This window comes from Oryctolagus cuniculus, chromosome 17 (assembly GCF_051225735.1).
Source record: "Oryctolagus cuniculus isolate XC-2025 breed Fujian yellow rabbit chromosome 17, ASM5122573v1, whole genome shotgun sequence".
Lineage (NCBI taxonomy): Eukaryota > Metazoa > Chordata > Mammalia > Lagomorpha > Leporidae > Oryctolagus > Oryctolagus cuniculus.
Genome location: NC_142883.1, coordinates 11,278,226 through 11,299,387, shown reverse-complemented (window position 1 = coordinate 11,299,387; position 21,162 = coordinate 11,278,226). Strand labels below are relative to the sequence as shown.

At 49.0% G+C, this 21,162-nt stretch overlaps 2 protein-coding genes across 8 annotated transcripts in view; one reads left to right on the top strand and one right to left on the bottom strand.

Annotated features, from left to right (window-relative positions):
* Positions 1-21,162, top strand: part of ARSG (arylsulfatase G) — a 130,748-nt gene that overhangs the window by 7,166 nt on the left and 102,420 nt on the right. The gene's annotated exons all lie outside the window — the stretch shown is intronic.
* Positions 454-21,004, bottom strand: SLC16A6 (solute carrier family 16 member 6). 5 transcript variants are annotated; one of them, XM_008271743.5, is made up of 7 exons: positions 20,559-20,692; positions 17,244-17,353; positions 12,758-12,996; positions 9,820-9,963; positions 8,202-8,330; positions 4,458-5,282; positions 454-2,610 (listed from the first exon to the last, which is right to left on the bottom strand). In XM_008271743.5, exons 2-7 carry the CDS (start codon positions 17,309-17,311, stop codon positions 2,360-2,362), a joined length of 1,656 nt encoding a protein of 551 aa, XP_008269965.2. In that variant the 5' UTR covers positions 17,312-17,353; positions 20,559-20,692; the 3' UTR covers positions 454-2,359. The 5 variants fall into 5 exon arrangements, with proteins under 5 accessions (XP_008269965.2, XP_069916503.1, XP_051681837.1 ...); XM_070060402.2 differs by lacking the exons at positions 17,244-17,353; positions 20,559-20,692 and adding an exon at positions 20,863-21,004; XM_051825877.3 differs by lacking the exon at positions 17,244-17,353 and having other exon boundaries at positions 20,559-20,735.

The window sequence follows — 21,162 nt, the reverse complement described above, 5'->3', positions numbered from 1 at the left end:
CACTCCAGAAACACAATGTAGGCCTCCCACATCAAGGGCAGAACCCGATCCCTTGAGCCTTCACCTCCTAAGGTCTGCACTGGGGGAAGCTGGACTAGGGGCTGCAGCCAGCGTGGGACAGGGAGTCTGCACCATGAGGCTAAGGCCCACTCCCTGTGCTTCTGTGTCCCTCTCCTACTGCCCATCAATACTTTGCTCAGGTTATTTGTAGTTGTTTTCTTGGGTGCTTTAAAATAATTTGTATGAAAATTTTAACATTAAAAAGTCCTGTTTTCAATGACAGAGGAAAACGAGATGATGCTTCTTGGGAACCTTTACATGCAGAGCTATGATATTTTGCAGAAAAGTTAAAAATATTTACTTGCAATGAATCTTTGGGTATTTATGACTTCATTTGGATCAATGAATGTTTTAACAGTTCATAAAAAGCTTATGGCAGAAGAAAATCAGTCGTTTTAAATAAAAAAAAGCCATAAATTTATTGCAAATCTAGAAGTACCAGAATGTCACCAATACAGAACAAACCACCAGTCTTGCTTTTATTTTCTTCCAGACATGTAAGATCTTGATTACTGACATACAGAAGTTGGCATACATTTTTTCTTCATGCAGTTAACAGAACGGACATAGAGCAGATCCCTCAGAAATCAGTTATAAATATTAAATTGTATGGAACATTCATAGTAAAAAATACGTTGTAAAGTGCTGAAGTCATTTGACTCTGCAGGAACTACCAGGCGCTCAGAGCCCCTCTAGGCAGTGCCGGACGGGCTGCCTCCAGCCGGCTCTCGGTGCGTCTGCGTTCCACAGACTTGGTCACCTCCTCCCCGCCCTCCCCAGAGTTTTACAGATTGTCCTATTTCTATGGCTGATAAAATGCTATACAAAAATGTAGCCAGCGGTGATGAACTATGCCACTCTCATTTCAGTGCACAGAAAGATTCAAGCTTGTGTGTACCTGTAACCAAACTAGGCTTGTTATATTTTTCCCCCTGAGTTGTCATAAATTAACAGTAAAGATGAAGAAAGGTGGAGCAGCGAGCACCGACCATCACCTGCAGGGCGAGAGTCAGTAGACAGGTGAGCAGCTCACCTCACACCCTCACACGTGCCCCTCGACAGAAAACTGCTAACGAGAACGCTACACGACACACTGACACCCATGGAAGCGATCCAGCCACGCTCCATGGAAAACATCAAATTGCAAATTTCTAACGCACGATGGCAACGTAAATGTCTTTGCTACTCCTAGAAAATACAGAAATGCTTCAACCCTTAGATGTTTGCTCTTTAAAAAAAAAAAAAAAACAATCATAAATGTTTCAACAATTCAATGAAATATAATTCTGATCAAAGAAGATCCTCAAGTATTCTTAGGTGATGAGACAAATTACTTTTAAAAGCTAAGGCGATTTGCTATCCATGTCTCCCCTTTTAAATCGTGGACACTGCCTTTAATCAGACTGAAGAAGCATGACAAGCTGGCCTTTTAGGAGAGTCACTTTACAAGATAAGAAGAATTCTTTGAGGCATTAAGAGGATTGCAGAAAAGAGGTAAAGGATGCTGCTGTGTCTCAGATTCTATGTTTTATCTCTTTTGATTAATTATTCTAGAATAACTTAATAATAAATAGTGGTTTAAATTAAAGACGCTACAATCATATATTTTTGAATAAAAGTAACAGGAAACACCTTTTCAAATGCAGTTTTGTATATTCTGTACTAAAATACCTCTGGTGATGACTGGCCATTAAAAGAAGTGGTGATCTTCACATTTATGAAGTTCAAGTTCTATATATTGAAAAAAAAAGTTTATTAGTCAAATGCTTGGTCTTAAACTATGCTTCATTCCCATGCAATGTTTGGCAAATTCAGAGGCCATAATTTGTTAATGAGAAACTCAGTGTTTTCCAAAGCATTTAAAAAATGTATTCATATTTCTGCAAATTGCCAAGTTTTTAAGTGATTGGTTGGAGTTTGTTTTTTTAATGGTGAATTTCAGTGGCCTGGGTCATGTGTCGGTTTGTAGGATAGTAGTTCATCACGAGGAAGGGCTCTTAGAACCACCCCATCAGTCCATGTCCCTGTGTGAGCCCTGGAATGTGAATGCTGTCTTTGTATTGCTACGGAATGCAGCCAGATTGATACATGGAAGAGTGTTTGGTTGGTTTTGTTTTGGCTTAAAAAACAAGCAAAAAGGAAAATTTAGGGAAAAAAAAAGATGGTAGTGTGTTCACACATACATTCCCTTTAAAATGCAGTGTTGAGAGTGGGACAGAGCGGTGGGCCCCTCTGCCCCAGCCCCTCACTGGTCTCAGCTCCAGCCACTATCACGGCTCCTGGAACACAGGAAAGCCAGTCAGACTGGCTCCGTTTTCCCATGGCCTCTATGCTCATTTTTCCCAAGATCCATTTCCAGGAAGTCTTCAGGGATGTCTTCCAGAACCTTCCCGCGGTGACTCTCGACTTGCGTTCCACCTGAATGTTGATGCTGGCACAGTCCCTTTTTGCATGGTCTTACCAGGGCCAGGCACAGGGCAGCCATGGCCATGCCAGCTGCACAGGAGTAGAAGGCCCTGCTGTAGATCTTACTCTGGTCCACCAAGAGACCTGGGAGAGAGCATCGGCACTTGTTAGCAACATCGTTCTGGACACAAACCCTCTCCCCCGGGGCTCCCGTTCAGTTCAGGGACTTCTCAGTTTCTTTGCTTTCCTCCTCTTACTATTTTTTTCCTTTTTCTTTTATTAAAGAGTTATTTTTATTTATTTGAAAGCCAGAGCCACAGAGACAGGGAGAGACAAAGAGAAAGGTCTTCCATCCGCTGGTTCACTCCCCAAATGGCCACAATGGCCAGAGCTGGCCCGATCTGAAGCCAGGAGCCAGGAGCTTCCTCCAGGTCTCCCACGCGGGTGCAGGGGCCCAAGGACCTGGGCCATCTTCCACTGCTTTCCCAGGCCATAGCAGAGAGCTGGACCAGAAGAGGAGCAGCCAGGACTTGAACCAGCATCCATATGGGATGCCGGTGCTGCAGGCCAGGGCTTTAACCCACTGAGACACAGCACCAGCCCCGTTATTTTGTTTTTCTAAAGAAAAGGATGGTAAAGGCAGAAATCTTGACTCGACTGGAGAGAAGAAATGAACTAGAGAAACACACGACATCCTTAGCACCGACAACATCCAGCCGCTAACTTGTTCTTCAGGGGTGAAGTCTCTCTCTAAAATGCGGCACAGTTAGATGCAGGGTTTTCCTGAAAAACATGAGGGGTCTTCAAAAAGTCATGGAAGATGTGTCTTATGAAAAAGTTGGATTTCAACAAATTTTTTTCCTTGAAAATAAACTTATTTTTTAATCCCATTTTCCATAAACTTTTGGAAATGTCTTTAGGTTCTTAGTAGGGAGAGAGCTGTATTACGTTCCACTTGAGTTCCCTCCGGGTGTCTCTTTACAGGGGCTCAGACTGCTAATCACAGTAGCTTTAAGGCCCTGTACCTGATCTAAGGAAACACATGCACATCCTTTCTAGAAGGAACTGTTCTATATTCACCCACGGAGAACTCACAGAGCACTTGCTCTGTGCCTCATTCCAAAACACCCTTCCCCGAAGGGAAGATGCCTTCCAGAAGTGCCTGAGTTCTGATATTCCAAAAGTCACAGGGTTGTTGGAACGAGCAAAATCTGTGTTCCCGTGACAGCAGGACGATGGGAAAAGCAGGAGCAGCCTGGATGCCACACGGACTCTGATCCTGAGCGGCTCTCCAATCTAACTGCTCGGGCTCTGGCTTCACTTCTTTGGCCTTTAATTTCCTCACATTTATTTAACTTTCAATGTATTTATTTAAAAGGAGGAGAGAGAGAGAGAGAGAGAGAGAGAGAGAGAGATTGATTGATTGACTGATTGATTTTCTCATCTACTAGGTCACTCCCCAGCTGCTCTCAATAGCTGGGGTGGGCCAGGCTGTGTTTGGAAGCCAGGACTCTCAGTCTAGCTCTCCCATGTGGGTACAGGGACCCAACTACTTGAGCCACTGCCCATTGCCCGCCAGGGTACAGATGGGCAGGAAGCTGGAATTGTGAGGGGAGTTGGTCCACGAACCCAGGCACCCAGAGAGGGGACGGACACATCCCAGGTGGCACGTTAACTGATACACCCAGCTCCTGCCCCAGTTCCCTCCTATTCAAATCAAGAGGTTTGGCCCCGGGTGGGAGGGAAGTTATGGGGGGAGGGGAAGCCATTGTAATCCATAAGCTGTACTTTGGAAATTTATACTCATTAAATAAAAGTTAAAAAAAAAAAAAAGAGGTTTCGCCCTGGGCCATCTCTGAACCCTGGTGGCTCTAGGAGTCTATGAAACTATAAAAATGGAAGTAGACTTTAAAAAAAAAAAAAAAGAATTTGGCTTGCACGGGAAGCCGGCACAGCCAGCACAGGGAAGGCAGACAAGGGCTTGAAATTACCTGCGAGGGGCGGTCCGGCCAGCCCCGCTACGCTCTGAATGAAGACGTACACTCCCGCGGCGGAAGACATCTTCTCAATGCCCACCACGTCATCCTCGGCGAGCAGCGGAATGTGGGTGCCCCCGATCGTTCCAACCATAATCCCAAAGAACACGCTGCACGACATCAGTCCCCAGAAGCCAGCAGCAAACGTGAAGGCAAACAGAGACACCGTCAGCAGGATGACGCAGATGAGTTCGATGTAGATCTTCCGGATGGGCTCTCGGTTGAGCACGAAGCCAGCGCCGATCCTCCCGAACACCTCGGCGATCGCCATGGTGGACAGGAGGAAGGCAGCCCGGTCCTGATCGATGCCCAGACTGATGCCCAAGGGAATGATGTACAGAGAAGGTGCAAAGAATCCCAGCGTGGCAAAGAGGCCGAATAACGCATAACAAATAAAACTCTTCTCTTTCAGGATCGAGAAGTCCAACAGGGGGGCTTTCTCGGCGGTGTGCGCGGAGCCCGTCCTCCCCAGGGTCCGCGGCGTGTCGGCCTTGGGCTCGGGTTCGGGGTTAGCATGACTAGGCACATTTTTCGGTGAGGTAGTTAGTTCCACTCCTGAGTCAATGGAGTCTATTGAGGTGCGCGTTTTCTCATTTTCAAGCATGTATTGCACTTCTTTCCGGTTCTCCCGAATCTCGAGGGTGACCGTCTTGGGGGACCCTGATCCTCTGATGACGATCGGCCTGAGCAGCGCCCCACAGACCACGATGTTCAGCTGCAGCAGGCCCACGAAGAAGAGGCTGTACCTCCAGCCAATGCGCTCCTTCAGGGCTGTGATGGCTGGGAGAGGCGGGAGCAAGGAAGCAACAGAATCCAAGGTCAATCAGGCACCCAAGGACGGGGAAAATAGCAAGAAGACACCTGGCTGCAGAGTTACCCAGAATTCGTCTAAAATGCTCTCAGCAGTGAATCTGGGCCAGCCTTCCTCCTAGGTTCTGTGCACTTGGGAAGCAGTAAGGCCGTAGACTTACTTGGTACACAGTAATTGTATGGAAAGCACAACTTTCCAGCCCGGCTTTCCAAAAGCGTTTGAAGAGGGCACTCTTCCAGGTAGAGGCGCTAGAAGTGAGACAGGTTTGAGCCGGACACCAAGGTTTGGCCATCAGCAGCCTGCAGGCCGCTCCGACCCACTGCCAGTCCTTGTCACTAACGTGTACCTGAACCCGGCTCTTTCATTCACATGGTCCAAGGACGCTTTTGTGCCCAGCAGCAGGATTCGGGACTTGGGACAGAGACTACGCGATCTGCACAGCCGGAAAGATGCACTTTGTGACCTTCTACAAAACGAATTTACCAACCTCAGAACAGCGTCATTGACACATCCACTCGCTCCATCCTGAGGCATAATGGATCGAATGAGAAATAACCCTAACGGCTCGCATGGGTGTCCTGGAATTAAAGGACCCATTCTCCCGTCCCCACCTGCAGCGCGTCTTGTGCTGCAGCTCTGCTGCTTCCTGCCACTGAGGTGGGGCCTCGGCTGCTGGCCAGCGGCAGCCCTCAGGGCAGCTCTGGACGTGGGAATGTGGGGCCGAGGCCATGGCCAAGGCCAAGGCGAGCACGGAGGTCTGCAGTCCCAGTAGGATCACGCAGGTACCATAGAGCATCGTCCCAAGCATCTAGGAAAGGTTAAGCGATGTTCCTCATCACCTCATTCTCCTCTTTCGTAGGGGACAGTCGAGTATGGTGGAGAGTCGGTTAGCCAGGAGACTGGCCTAGTGAGCGAGCCCCACGCTCCTTGGGGGACCTCATCTGTTTTATTCGTAACCTTGCTCCCCCATTAATATCGAAAACTTAAAGTCACAAAATAGTTTATGCTTGGGTATTTCTAAATACCCATTCCTCATCTGGCATTAATTGGTCTAATTTTCCTTTTTCTCTTTTGCATTTCTTGAATGCCTACAACATAGCTGGGGTGGTGCCTGGTGCCAAGGCACAGACCGACTAAGACACACTCTCCCCACTCATAATCCATTGAGTCTCTCTTCAACATTTTATTTTTAAAAATGTCAAGTCCAGGGCTGGTGCTTTGGCATGGCAAGTAAAGCCACTGCCTGCAGTGCCAGCATCCCTTATGGACACTGGTTTGAGTCCTGGCTGCTCCACTTCTGATCCAGATCTCTGCTATGGCCTGGGAAAGCAGTGGAAGATGGCCCAAGTCCTTGGGCCCCTGGAAGAAGCTCCAGGCTCCTGGTTTTGGATCGGCCCAACTCTGGCCATTGTGGCCCTTTGGGGAGTGAATCAGTGGATGGAAAACCTCTCTCTCTCTCTCTCTCTCTTTCTCTCTCTCTCTCCTTCTTTGTAACTCTTCCTTTCAAATTAAATCAATTAATTAGTCTTTAAAAATCTCAAATCCACAAAGTGGAGAGAAAGTCACCTATGAGGGGATGCCTGCCCTTTGCCCAAATTCAACAGTTGACATTTTCTTTGCCTCTCCACGCCAGCATGTATTTCTGTATGCACACTCGCATTGGTTTCTCGGAACCATCTGCAAAGTTTCAGGTGTTATGACACATCACCCCTAATTACTTCTGCCCACATCTCCTACGAACAAAGGCAACTCACTGACTCGTTAATCAAGAAATGTCTCCAAGGTTATCTGCTCACTACTTTAGTTAGTTTTCTCAAAATTCACATAATGATGGTAAGATAGGAAATAAACCAGGGCTAAAAATTTTGCTCACTAGGGCAGGCATTGTGGTGTAGCAGGTTAAGCCTCTGCTTGGGACTGCCACATCCCGTATCAGAGCGCCTGGTTGAAGTCCAGGCTCCTCCATACTTCCAATCCAATTTCCTGCTAATGAGGTTGGGTGGGAGGCAGTGGCTAATGGCCCAGTTACTTAGGTTCCTGTGGGAGGCAGGATGGAGTTCCTGGCTCCTGGCTTCAGCCTGACCCGGGCCTGGCTGTTGCTGGCATTTGGGGAGTGAAAAAGTAGATAGAAGACCTCTCCCTCTGTCACTCTGCCTTTTAAATTAATAAATCTTAAAAAATTTATTTTTGCTGAGATTATCCACATACACAGATAATAAAACTAACTTTATTAGCCTACTTTAAGTCCGCACTGAACGTAGCTCTCTTGACAAAGGAGAGGAATATTAGCATGAACAATTTCAAACCATTAAATCATCTTGGAATACACATCAAGAAAGCCACACCACTGAATATGTGCCATGTATCTTTCTATTCCGTAAAGCTGGACTGTTACTAAAATGGTTTGAACTCCTAACATAGGAATTAGGGAAGATACATCTTAAAACTGTGCTGTGGAAGAGAAAACAAACAACCTTTCATTAAAATATTGTTTTATTTTTTGCATCTACTTGAAAGGCAGAAAGAGAGATCTTTTATACCCTGGTTCACTCCCCAAATGCCTGCAACAGCCAGGGTTGGGCCAGGCCAAAGCCAGGAGCCCAGAATTCTATTTGCGTCTCCCTTGAGGGTGGAAGGAGCCCAAGTACCTGAGCCACCGTGGGCTGCCTGCCAAGGTGCAGCAGCAGGAAGCTGGACCAGGAGCGGAGCAGCTGGAACTGGCACTCTGATACAGCATGCGGACATCCCACGCAGTGGCTTCACTCATGGAGCCACCACGCCCGCCCCATTCCGTATGCAATCAAAATCATCCACACTGTGGGCAAAAGTTCTCTTAGCAAGAATACCTGAGGGCAGGCTTCATGTTCCCCACGCTGTAGCCCACCTACCTGGTGCGAAAGCAAACACAGCAAAGCACTCTCCCGTGGAGGCGACCGCCGTGACTATGGAGCGTCTTTTGTCAAAGTACTGGGAGAGAATGGTGACAGCGGGAAGAAAGCTAAAGCAGTATCCCAGACCTGTGAGGGAGAGAGCCACGGAGAGCAGTGAGAACCACGCGCTGACCAGCGCGGGAAGGCTGCACGCAAAGGGCCTGGATTGTTGACTTTTGAATCGCACGTTCTGGAAATCAAGTAACTCATTCTGGAAAAAAGGTGACGTAGCAAAGAAAAATGGGTTTTATTGCCGGTCTGGGCAAGCTGCTCCATTTGTTTTGGGATGCTAGGAGTATCAAAACTCTTTTCTATTTTTAACTTATCTGCACTTAAAAAATTTATGTAATGAATATAGTGTTTATATAAGGGTACTTTTAAACGTTTGGAAAATTCAACTAAAAGATAATGTTTCTTTTGGTCAAGTTTTTTCATAATTATCATTTTTCATGAACTTTTGAAAGATATCCCATATGCTTGCACTGCAAAATTTTTTTGCCCCAAAATCAACTTCTTTTAATTCCGTTTTCCCAAGAACTTTCCAAAGCACCCTCATGTTAGACTTGTATTTAGAAATAAGTCTCTGGACATGTATTGAAAGGCAGAGAGACACACAGAGAGAAACAGAGCTCCCATCTGTTGGTTTGCTCCCCTAAATGCCTGCAGTGGCAGAGACTAGACTGGGGCTGAAGCCAGGACCTAGAAACTCAATCCAGGTCTCCCACAGGGGTGGCGGGAACCCAATTCCTTGCACCGTTACTGCTGCATCCCAGGTCTGTGCTGGTAGGAGCTGGAATCAGGAGCCAGAGCTGGAAATCAAACCAGGCGCTCCAGTGCAGGACTCGGGCATCCCAGCTGCTAGGCGAATGTCTGCTCCTGGGAAAAATGTTGAGTGTGAAAATCTCAACTTGTACGTGTGTGTATGCATGTGTGTATATAAATATATCTATGGACAGGTGTGCATGTCACAGGTTGATGCTCAGGACCAGAGTGTTCCAGATTTCAGATATGCCTGGGCTTTGGAATCTCTGCATATCCGTAGGGAGATATTTTGGTGATGGGAGCCAAGTCTAAACATGAAATTCATTTATGCTTCATACACAGCTTATACATGGAGCCTAAATGTCAATTTTTTTTTTACCATATTGTAAATAAGTATGCGTATGAAACAAACCTTTCATGATGTGGAATTCTCTATTGGTGGCATCATGCAGGAGCTCAGAAAGGCTCGAATTTTGGAGCATTTGAGGGCGTGACTTTCCGGATTAGGATACTCAGCTTCTTAGTAGCAGCACTATGGTGCAGCAGGTTAGGCTGTGGCATTGTGAATCGGAGCATGGTTCAAATCCCAGCTGCTCCACTTCCAATCCAGCTCCCTCCTAATGCGCCTGGGAAGGCAGCAGAAGACTGCCCGAGTGCTTGGGCCCCTGCCACCCAGCAGGAAGCTGGAATCATGAGTGCAGTCAGAACTTGAACCCAGGCGCTCTGATATGGGATGCAAGCATCCCAAGGGGCACCTTAACTGCCAGGCCAAATGCCCCACGACAGAACTTGTGCGCTGAGGAGGAACACTTACCTGAGAGGACCCCGATGGTGATGTACATGTGATAGACCGCTTGTGAGAAGGAGGCTATCACCATCCCAGTGCTGACCAGCACTCCTCCCAACATCACCGCCACCCGGTGTCCACAGCGATTGCTCAGGACTGCGGACAGGGGACCTGCAGGAAGAACGCAAAGGCTTCGTTACTTACAAGGGTCTGGGGGTGAGCTGCAGTCACCTGCTAGTCTGGGGCTTGCAGACTCAGTATGTCCATACAATGGCTGCTTAAGTCGATTCCGCAATTATGCTGGCAATTATTCAAATCAGACAAGACGTTTCAGGCTCTCCAAAGAGAAAGTCAGGGGCCAGCGTTATGGTACAGCAGGTTAAGCTGCCACTTGCAATGCCAGCATCTCATATCAGAGTACCAGCTCAAATCCCAGCTACTGTACTTCCCTGCTAATGCACCTGGGAAATCAGCAGAAGATGGCCCAAGTACTTGGGCTCCTGCCACCTATGTGGGAGACCCGGATGGAATTCCTGGATCTCGGTTTCAACTTGGCCATTGTGGCTACTTGGGGGAGTAAACCAGAGGATGGAAGTGCGCTCTCTTTCTCTCTGTCTGTGACTCAGCCTTTCAAAAGAATAAATACATAGAGCTTAAAAAAATAAAGAGAAAGCCAGGGTAACAGTAAAACAACTTATATATCAGTATAAAAACTGATATTTTTAGATAAGAGGTTTTGACTCACAATGAGTGTCTACAAAGTCAGAGATGCATTTATGTTGTTTATGTGATCCCACAACAAAAATTGGGTTTTCTGTGATGACCTGAATAATTTTTTTCTCTATACTCACCACTTTGGATTCTTTTTCAATTTTTATTTCATTTATGGGGGTGGGGGAGAGAGAAAGCTCCCATCCTCTGATTCACTCCTCAAATGGCTGGGGCTAAGGCGGGCAGAAGCCAGGAGCTGGAAACCCAATCTGGATCTCCCAGAGGTGGCCGGAACCCACTAGGTCACCCATCCCGCACTGCTGCCTCCCAGAGCCCACATTAGCAAGAAGCTGAAACCAGGAGCTGGAGCTGGATCCTGAACCCAGGTCCTCCCACGTGGGATGTGGGTGTCCACAGCTGGCATCTCAACTGCTGGCACAAACGCCCACCACTGGGCTCTTTTTAAAAAGCTCCATTTGGGAGTCAAAAGCTGGTTAGTTTCATGTGAGTTTCCTGAAAGTGATATAGAATGAAAGCAGGGTGAATTCTTGGTCATCATAGGAAATTAACTTCCTACTTATATATTGCTTTATATCAACTTAAGCCTACTGATAGGTGAACCATTGAGACTGGGGCTGGGAAGAGCAACATGGAACATGCTGGGTAGAAAGGGAAGAGAAACAAGGATTCCACATTGTGGGGTTAGTGCATGTGTTTCTGTTATGTTTCGTTATTAGAATGCACACTAATATTGAATGTAGCTCATAAGGAGGCCACCACTATCTTTTCAAGCCAGTGTGTCAGCTCAAAGCAGTAACAACTGGAATAATAGCGCTGAGAATTATCTTCTGGTATAAGAATATTAACAGGAAATTTCTAATTGACTACAAAATTAGCTTTGGTTATAAAAGAGCTGAAACTTAAGCTTTGGGATTTTCTTTTTATTTAGATTACTGAGTGTAACATTTTGGTACTAATTCACTTAAATGATTGTCCTGAGAAAACACACATGCCGCGATGTAAAAATTAGGCATGTTAATGCCCAATGAAATCTACACGAGCGTGAGGACTGATAAATTCCCACTTTACCCAGTGGATAAACACACAAGGAGATGCTTTTTAAGACATCAGATGGTCGGCAGTGAATTAATGTTAAACAAGGGCTTTAACTTAGCGTTAACTTCATACATGATTGCTCCATTAGGGCATTAGGGTAAAGTTAGGGAAGCTTAAATTCAGCCTGGTTAACTTTTGAGATAAGGTCAACGCTCAGAAAACCCTTGGCGTTGCTTCTGGCAGATGAACTCAGGAGCTCTAGTGTGTGTTCAAATTACGCCTATGTGGAACCAAGTAAAAATTAGTTTGCAAAAGTGATACTGAAATACTGTGCAATGATGCATTAGCGAAGTCCTGTAGGGAAGCAGGTGTCTGGAATTTGGTTTCCTTAGGACAACAGGGGGGGCTTTAAAAAGTCCGTGGAAAAATGAAATTCAAAGGTAAGTTAATTTGGTGGCAAAAAGTTTTTGAAACCCCAGGAGCTGGCACTGTGGCGTAGCTGATAAAGCCACCGCCTGCAATGCCAACATCCCATGTGGGTGCCAGTTTGAGTCCTGGCTGCTCCATGTCCAATCCAGCTCTCTGCTAATGTGCCTGGGAAAAGCAGCAGATGATGGCCCAAGGCCTTGGGCTCCTGCACCTACACGGGAGACCTGGAAGAAGCTCCTGGCTCCTAGTTTAGGCCTGCCCCTGCTCCAGCCATTGTGGCCATTTGGGGAGTGAACCAGCATGTGGAAGATCTCTAACTCTGCCTTTCAAATAAACAAATACATCTTAAAAAAGAGAGAAATCCTCAAGCAGTGTTTTCATAATCTGTATCCCATGAGCTTTCTGAGACTCCTCGTATTTGCCATCCTTTCACCCAGATGATGGTTCTTCTTCGGGTCTGCAGCCTGTCTGCCAAGCATGCTTTCTGAGACCGAGGAGTGAGGAGCCAAATGCTCCGCAGATTTGTAGACTGACCACATCCTCAGGGAACCGGGTTTACTGCTCTCCTTTGCGGAGTCCCAGGAATGGACAGAGGTGGCTGGTAAATACGTCTGTTTAGTTGAAGGCACTCAGAGTTGGCGAGAAGGCTGTTCACTGTAGTGCCTCTTGCTTCTTGCCAGTCCCCAACCCGTATTCCTTTTTGAGACGAGAACACACATGGGCAAATTAAAAGGGGCTGTGTTGTGGTTGGGCTGAAAGGCGTACTAACCTGTAAACGTTAAGACAAACACACATATTGATACTATCCATGAGATCCTGCTGTTGGATTCATCAAAACTGTCCATTAAGTCATTAAAGAAGACACCAAAGGACTTGATGATGCCATAGGTGAAGACTTCAATGAAGAAAAAAGAAACAGCTACTACCCAGCCCCATCCTCCATCAGGCACTTGAGTATACACATTGGTTCCAGAACAAAGTGTTGATTTCTTTTGGGTCATTCTTAATCTGAAATAGAAAGTGAAAAAAAAAAAAAAATCAGAACAGCAGTAGCAGGAGGGCCGAAGATGCTCATACTCTTTGGCAAACAACAGATCAGAGCCCCCTCACCACCACGGCTTTGGTGTTGACTATTTAAACCATGTGCTATTCATATAGCATCTTTGGACAACTTTCTCTCCTTCTCTAATCTGTCACCTGTCTTTGTGTTGCATAACTTGGAGGTAAGAATTCCCGGTGACATTGAAAAAAGAAAAAAGGGAATCAGAGCAGAATATTGGGGATACTCTGAAGGAAGACAGTGTGGTCACTAGATCAAGTATTGATGCTGACTTTGAAGGAGACAGCCCAGGAAAGAAAGACTAGATTGACAAGGGAATGAAACCTGGCTTGGGCAGGGAGGGGACCTTTAGCGTAATGTGTAAGGTGCCTGCTTCCCACACTGGAGTACCTAAGTTCGAGTCTCAGCTCCAGCTTCTTGCTAATGCAGACCCTGGGAGGCAGTGGTGATGGCTGAGTAATTGGCTCCCTACCACCCACATGGGGTAACCTGGATTGAGTTTCTGGCTCCTTGCTTTGGCCCTAGCCCAGCCCAAGTCCACTGTGCGTATTTGGGGAGCGCATCAGTGAATGGGAACTCTGCCTGTCCATCTCTGTCTCTCAAATAAATCAAATAAAATTGTAAAGCAAATGAAGTCTAGATAAAGGAGGTGAAGCGCAAACACAGTATTTCTAGCACCTTCCCCAGGATAAGGGTTGAGATGCCATGTGCATCCCTGCTTGATGCCCCTGGACGTTCAGGTCATCCAGCCAACTCTGCTTTCCACTCAGTGAGCAACACTCTGAGGATGTGTGCCCCACGTGGCTGTGCCTGCACAGACAGAATGTCACCGTCAGTCAAAACGTGAGCATTCTGTCTTCTGGAGTTCCTCAAGGTTGACCTGGTATATTAGCAACCGAGCATCCCAGCACACGATGAATATTCTAGAATATAGCGACTGGTCTGGGCACCAGTTACCTTAGCCAAGTTACCCCTGACCTGCCTGTGCCTTTCCCAGTTGCAGCCAACACCAGAACAAACCGAACCTGTGCTGTGACACCTCCAAGGAAGAGGAGACCCTGCATGTAACACTGGAGTGACGTGGGTCGAACTTCTGGATTGGGCTCGCACAGGGATGCCGTCCCTTTCAAAGCCTCTGCAATTTCATATGCTCTGGATCAGTGGTGTGAATTCATAGTCCAACTAAAATTAATATTTATAACAACACACGAGTTCATGATTGCAGAGTTCTTAATGGCCACTAACCTTAAGTTTAGGAATTCTTTATACACCATTGTATACAGGTGAATTTTCAAAATGCCCAGGTGTGTCCTTTTTCTAGCCATCCATGGTTGCATTCAAGTTGTAATGCAAGGCAACTGAAAAATGCATTTTCAAGATTTGCCAGTAGGGCTGGTGCCGCGGCTCACTAGGCTAATCCTCTGCCTTGTGGCGCCGGCACACTGGGTTCTAGTCCCGGTAGGGGCACCGGATTCTGTCCTGGTTGTCCCTCTTCCAGGCCAGCTCTCTGCTGTGGCCAGGGAGTGCAGTGGAGGCTGGCCCAAGTGCTTGGGCCCTGCACCCCATGGGAGACCAGGAGAAGTACCTGGCTCCTGCCATTGGATCAGCACGGTGCGCCGGCCGCAGCGTGCCGGCCGCGGTGGCCATTGGAGGGTGAACCAACGGCAAAAGGAAGACCTTTCTCTCTGTCTCTCTCTCTCACTGTCCACTCTGCCTGTCAAAAAAAAAAAAAAAAGATTTGCCAGTTTCTGATCTTAAGACTCAGATCCTGAATCTACTCCACAAACCTCTAAAAGCAGCAAATCTGACCTCATGATATCATGCATGTATTCTTCGTGCCACTACCACCAGACCCTCGTACGTGGGAAAGAGCATACACTGTGCACTGACCAGGAGTTGCTTGAATGAAACAGAGCACGCGGTGCTTCAAGAAGCGCATGCTCCCTAGGGCAGAGGCCTCTCTCTGCTTGTCCGCGCGTGTTGATGCGTCGGCCTGACAGCCAGTGGAAAGGTGTGAAGGGCAGTGAACCACGGCCGGGGGCAGGCTGGGCAGCCGCAGAAGGGACTGCCATTAGCGGTCCCCAACGTTAGCAGTTGAGCTCAAACAGGAAGCAGGCCCCCCCCCCCCCCCAGCAAAGGCACACGAGTGAGGTTTTCACAGCATCCCTCCCGCACCGGCCTTGCAAAGGTCACTCTCAAGATGAGGCAGCTGGGCCAGCGGAGTGAAAATGGCAGCAGGCTTTTAAAATCCAGAAGGCCAAAATAAAATTAAAAAACAAACAAACAAACAAACAAAAAAAAACAAAAAAAAACAAGGACTTCCCAGTGTTGGCTTTAGGAGAGCAGGGAGGGGGCACTGGTGGGCAGGAGGGCGGTCGTGGTGGCAGGAGGGCGGTGGTGGCGGCGAGCCGGCCGCCTGCGCCCCTTCCATCCCACTCCCCTGGCCGGCCATCCCTGCAGGCTCTCCCTCGCGAGGCCACGACTCCTTTCATTGCCACTTAACTGGCTCCGTGTGTCTGGTACGATTAATCTTTGTGAAATGCTGCACAGTCATGGCATTTTTCGGTGGCTTTTCCTCTTCCTGGAGGAGAAAAAGCCACTAAGCAGCCCGGCTCTCAGCGTCCTGCCTAAGTGGGCCCCAGTCTGCCTTTGTGGCCTGATTTCTTCTGTTCTAAGTCTGGACTCTCTGACCATGGTCCAAATGGGCCCCTCTCGGACCCTGGTCTCTCCCGGTCTTGACTTTGGCCATATCATCTCCCCAAATCCTCTTTGCATAATGCTTCCTCCAACCAACTCAAGCTAAGGGGCTTTTCTCCTTTGTGTGTGTGAGAGGTCTCATTTCAGGACGGGGTGTCACTGACCTTTATGTATTTATGCTACTTGCTCAATTAAACACACGCTCACAAAATCTGGGGCCTAAATCTCTTTTCTAGCCCTCTATACCCTGCACTTCACTTTCATTGATTTTTTTTCCAACCAGGTTCCAGAGCCTTCATTTTCACTGTAGGAGTGCTCCAGGGAAGAGACTATGAGATGGTCTCTGCCCCCACAGATGCAAATATGCTTCTGATACTAACGCAGAACCTTAAGGCTGAAATGTGTCCTATTGAAGTCTTTCAGCCAACCCTTCAGAAATGTCAGCACGGTAGTCAGGCCTAACTGGCTACCAAGTCCAACATCATATTAGCACAACGGTTCTAACCCAGAAGGTCTTCATGGAGGGCTCAGGACCAACTTGAATAAAAATATATTGGGATAAAGCTTGAAAAAGGCCCCCAGGAGGCGAGTTGAACCTCTCTGTAGCCTACTATCACCGCGGGATCAAGAGATAAATCATGTTTCGGTTGGACTGCACACAGATGAATGACCTGGGCTGCAGTTTTGAATGAGCTGAGCTCACGCCCCATGGTGGGAAGGCTCCCTGTCAGCACAGATTTCAGTTCTGCGGATGGCTGCCCTCTAGCTCACTCTCCTGCCTTGCTGGGTGGCCAGTGGTTTGCAGGATCAGCCTGCGGCCCCCTCTTACAATTGCAGAATGCGGAAGCGGAAAGGGAGCTTGCTGCTCATCTGTGCAAGTCCTCTCTGTAAAATTTACTCATTTTGCAAAAGAAGGGCACTGAGCCCCACAGCCAGGAAGGGACTTGACCCAGATGATCCAGAAGCAACTCTCCCGCTGCCCAGGGCTCCTGCGGAGCAAGCCTCCGGGACAGCCTTTTAAAGGCCCAGGAGGCAGGTGCTTTCCAGAGATGGAGAAACTGCATCCAGATCAAAGCTTTCCCTATTGTGCAGAGGCCTGTGAACCCTTTGGCACTTAACTGTGGGACCTGAGAAAGTCACTTCACCTCGGTGGGCTTGAGCCAGTGGACAACCTTGACGCTCCATTCAGCTTTAACAGTTGATGCTTTGGAATTTAGCACCGAGTTCTAAGAGGGTATTTCAAAAGGTTCACCAAAAATGGAGTTAGGCCAAGTTTATTTTGGTGCAAAAAACCCCGAAATCCATGCATATGAGGGATCTTGGGAAAGTTTAAGAAAAATGTGTAATACTGTGGGGTTGGCACCTAGCGTAGTGGTTAAGGGACCACTTGGGACACCCACACCCCATACTGGAGTGCCTATTTGAGTCCCAGCTCTGCTCCCAACGCTAGCTTCCTGCCGATGGACACCCTGGGAGGCAGCAGGTCCCTGCTACTCACGTGGGGGACCCGGATTGAGTTCCCAGCTTCTGGTGTCGGCTTGGCCCAGTCCTGGATGTTGCGGACATTTGGAAAGTGAATCGGCAGATGGGAGATCTCTGTCTCTCTCCCTTTCAAATAAAATAAATTAGTAAATTAAATGATGCACAGATTTCAGAAGTTTTTGCACGAAAGTAAACATCCTTTAATTCAGTTTTCCCACAAGCTTTCTGAAGTGTCCTTATATTAGTCAACCTATTCTTCGGGTCAAACGTGTGACCCAAGGAGAGAGCACACATTCTAGATGTGTGCAGGTTCTTGCACACCTGTGTGTCAGGTAGCTGGCCACTGACTAGATCTGATCTACGACAGCTGATAAAACTGGTGGATCTTTTGATTGCCCTATTTCTTTAATTTTCTGAGCCCCTTCTGGGTGATCAATTCCCTTTTTATTTTTTTCCCAAACTCTGCTTTATGTATGTACTTCTCTACTATAGCAGATTCAAATAAAACTTCCCGTACATTCTTGGGTTTTTGAAGGACAGCAATTTTCTTTCTTATAAGGATCATCCTAAAGGAAAGATGATACCTTAAGCCTACTCCTACCCTAAAAAGTTTATGCCTTTAGCATCCTATGTCCTATTATGCAAGCATTGGGCTTTTAAGAGAAGACTACTGTATAGACTAATGATAGAAAAACCTGGTTCCTAATACTTCCTGGCTGCTAACACCTGCATTTTGCATGCAAGATTGCGCTTGCCAGGACCTTGGGAGCAGTCAGCAGCTCTTTGCAGATCCAGGACCTGGCACAGCCCTGGGCACACGGTACCTGCTCACTAAAAGTTGGCCACGTGAAGCCTGAGTCTTATGGCGCCTCAGAGGCAAGGTGCAGCTGCTTCCTTACACAACCACTATCTCATAGATGCTTCTTTCTTCCATCCATCTAGCAGACTGCTGGCCTCTGCAAATAAAGCAACTGAGGCCTGATTTGTGAGTCTGGTTACTTAGAAGCTTCTGAAAATTGCAGAATATGGAAATAACCTGTGCATTTTGGTTTTATGGTCGTGGGAATTTATCGGAAGGGAAAGGATATCCATGGGCGGTGAGGGGATCTCAGTGGCTGGCACGGCCAGGCAGCCCCGAACCACCCTGTAAGACAAGGAAGGCTACAGGCCTTGGAGAATCCCTTGGCCTTCTGAGCATCCCCAACTGGTAAACAAGGGAGCTGACCTGGATTGAGAGGACCTCAGATCTCTTCCTGCCTGGTCTGGTAGGTATTGCCCTGGCTTTGTTTTCGAAGTCCTCGAGCCATATTTGTTGTTTCTGTTTGCCATTAACTGGTGACACAATCTTAGGGAAATCACTTCATCCCTAAATTTCATCATCTGCAAAAGCGAGGGTCTCTCGGGCCTCACCCACCGGACCTGTCTGAACAGGGGCTTCCTCCCACCCTGATGTTTTCCGCAGGAGGCATAACGGCAAAGACTGCTGGGCCACCTGCCGTCTTTCCTAGAGCGGTTGGTTGGCTTAAATAGTCCCTTGGATGAATGGCTCCTCCTCCAAGTGTGGAAATCCGCTCTACCTGGGAGCTTTACTTAGAGGAGAAGAGGCGACCCGAGGGCATGGAAAGTGAACGGGACTGGATTACAGACTGGGACGGTGCCATCCAGGGTCAGTTCAGAGCAAAGTTCAAAATACAGGCTACTCGTGGAGGCAGCGCCCGGGCCAGTGCGCTCTGAGCCTCCCCGTTCTTCTTAAAGGCGTAGCCGGGAGAACCGCTTTTGACAAGTTGTTTCTGGTCCCTGTTGTCAAAACCAGTTTGTATCTACCGGGTGAAGTTCATTTGAATTGTCTATTTAAAAAGAAAAAAAAAAAAGCCAAATCTAACCTGGAAGGCTGCCCCAGCGACACTGAATCATTGCATACAACCGATTCACCACTTCACCAGACCGTGATGTTGAAACCTGAGCCCCTAATTTAAGTGTCCTCCTCAGGAGTTCCACTGAGGAAAGTCTTGTTTTGGAAACCACAGAAGGAAAACTCAGGGTTAGCCCGGCACTCATTAAGATAGAAGGCGCTTTTCCACTCGGCTGCGTTGTTTATTTACATGCTGCGAGTTTCTATCTTGGGCACCTTTCCCTTAATTAGGAGAGATGTTCAACTACATTCATCCACAGGATGTATTGTTAACCCCCCCCCCCCCAGAAAAAAAAAATCCGGCCATGGCATAGTGCTTGGGACACAGCGAGAGGCATCACTTAAAGAGACTTCTGCATAAACCCTGGGCATTTTCCCCCTCAACCAAGACACCCATCTTAATGGGATTTACCAAAGCAACAGTCCTAAGAGTCCTGAGACAATCGCGACACCAAGGTGGAAATCTTTTCCTCCGAGGAGGAGCTGGCGCGCAGGAGCTAACTGTGCAGCCAGAACCGGCTTGCAGGTTGACAAGTTGTAACTGCTCTTCCCCAGTGGGCTCCAGGGAGCTTTTCACCGAGACGGACGCGCGCGCCCCCCGCCCAGCCTCCGTGTCGGGGCACATGTCACGCGGCACCTCACAAACTCCTAGCACCTGCCTGCCGCGGTGGGGGAAACGAACAGAAAACATCCACCCCGCAGGAAAACAACCCATTTCCTCCGCTGCACCGGCGCTGCACCGGCGCTTCCCCGCGCCTGGAGCCCCGGCCACCTTGCAAGTTGCGCTGGACCAGCCGCCAGCGGCTGACAGTTCCGCCGGTCAAGGTGCGCGACCCGCGCTCCGCAGGGAAATCCCAGCCCAACCCCTCCACCCCCCGCCGCGGAAACCAGGGGGCCACCCCGGGCGGGAGGTGCTGTGTTCCAGCGGTGCGGAGAGGGACCCCACTTTCCCCGGCGTGCGTGCGTGCGCGCGCGAGCCTGGGGAAGGAAGGTACCTCTGACATTTCGCTCTCGTGACGCGCAGGCAACTTCAAGCGGAAAATTCACGGAGGGGCTGAGTCCGCCGCCCCCGGCTCGCCCGACGACCCGAAGTCCCCAACCCGGGGCGAGGGACACCCTAAGGCCAGGCCCTTCTGAGGTCTCTCCCGGACCCCAGCTGTAACCAGGGTCATGGACACCCAACTCGCAGCTGCCCAAACCCGCGACAGCGCGTCCTCCTGGCGGTGGCCCTATTCCCAACTGTCACAGAGAATACCTTCCCCAACAACCTCTCCAAACTGCTCTCCTCAGCTTCCTCGCCCCAAAAATGGCCCCAACAAATATTTTTAAAAAATGATAATAATAAAAAAGAAGCCAACCCCAAGCCCCCACCCCCCACCATCAAACTTTTAAACACGTAAAATAATAAAACCAACTCACCAAGTTAGAAGGGAAGAGAATAAACCCCAAAAGGCTCCCAATAAGGCGGAGGCTTGGTCTCCCCCTCCTTATAAGCCGCTCGGTAACATGAGAAAGGTTTAACCCTTTAGAGGGCGGGCCTCAGTCTGTCACAAGTTGGCTGCGCCGGAGGAGCCGGAGCGCCTTGGCCCCCCACCCACTCCCGCGCCTGGGCCACCCGAGCCACACCCTCCCCCCGCCCCCCACCCCGGCCGCCTGCGCCCGGGCGGTGCGTGCTGCTGCCCGCGCCCCGGCCCCGCGTCGCTGCCTATCTCTTATCCTATACCGGCTGCAGCCGGTCTCCGCCGGCCTCGGGGGCGCGCCGCCGCCGACCATGTGCTGCGAGCGCCGAGCGCCGCCAAGGAGGGGGCCGTCCTGGCGCGCGCGCGCCGGCCCACGTGGACCGGGCGCGCGCCCGCCGCTCGGGCTGGGGGTCACGGAAGGTAACCGCGTCGCTGTCCCGGGCCGGTCGTCTCCGCCAACGCCGCTGGGGTCCTTGGCACCAGTGCGCCAGCCCCCGGCCGGGGCGCGCCCGGCCCGGCCAGACCCCGGCGCTTCGCTGCAGCGCCGGTGGGAGCGGAGCGGG

Bases quoted from the DNA above. Each gene is read 5' to 3' on its own strand.
- SLC16A6 (XM_008271743.5), bottom strand. From the start codon at position 17,311: ATGTCCGCAACATCCAGGACTGGGCCAAGCCGACACCAGAAGCTGGGA. The intron at 12,997-17,243 runs GTGAGTAGCAGG...TTTCTATTTCAG, and splicing joins ACTCAATCCGGGTCCCCCAC to ATTAAGAATGACCCAAAAGA. The intron at 8,331-9,819 runs GTAAGTGTTCCT...TCTCCCTCACAG, and splicing joins CACCATCGGGGTCCTCTCAG to GTCTGGGATACTGCTTTAGC.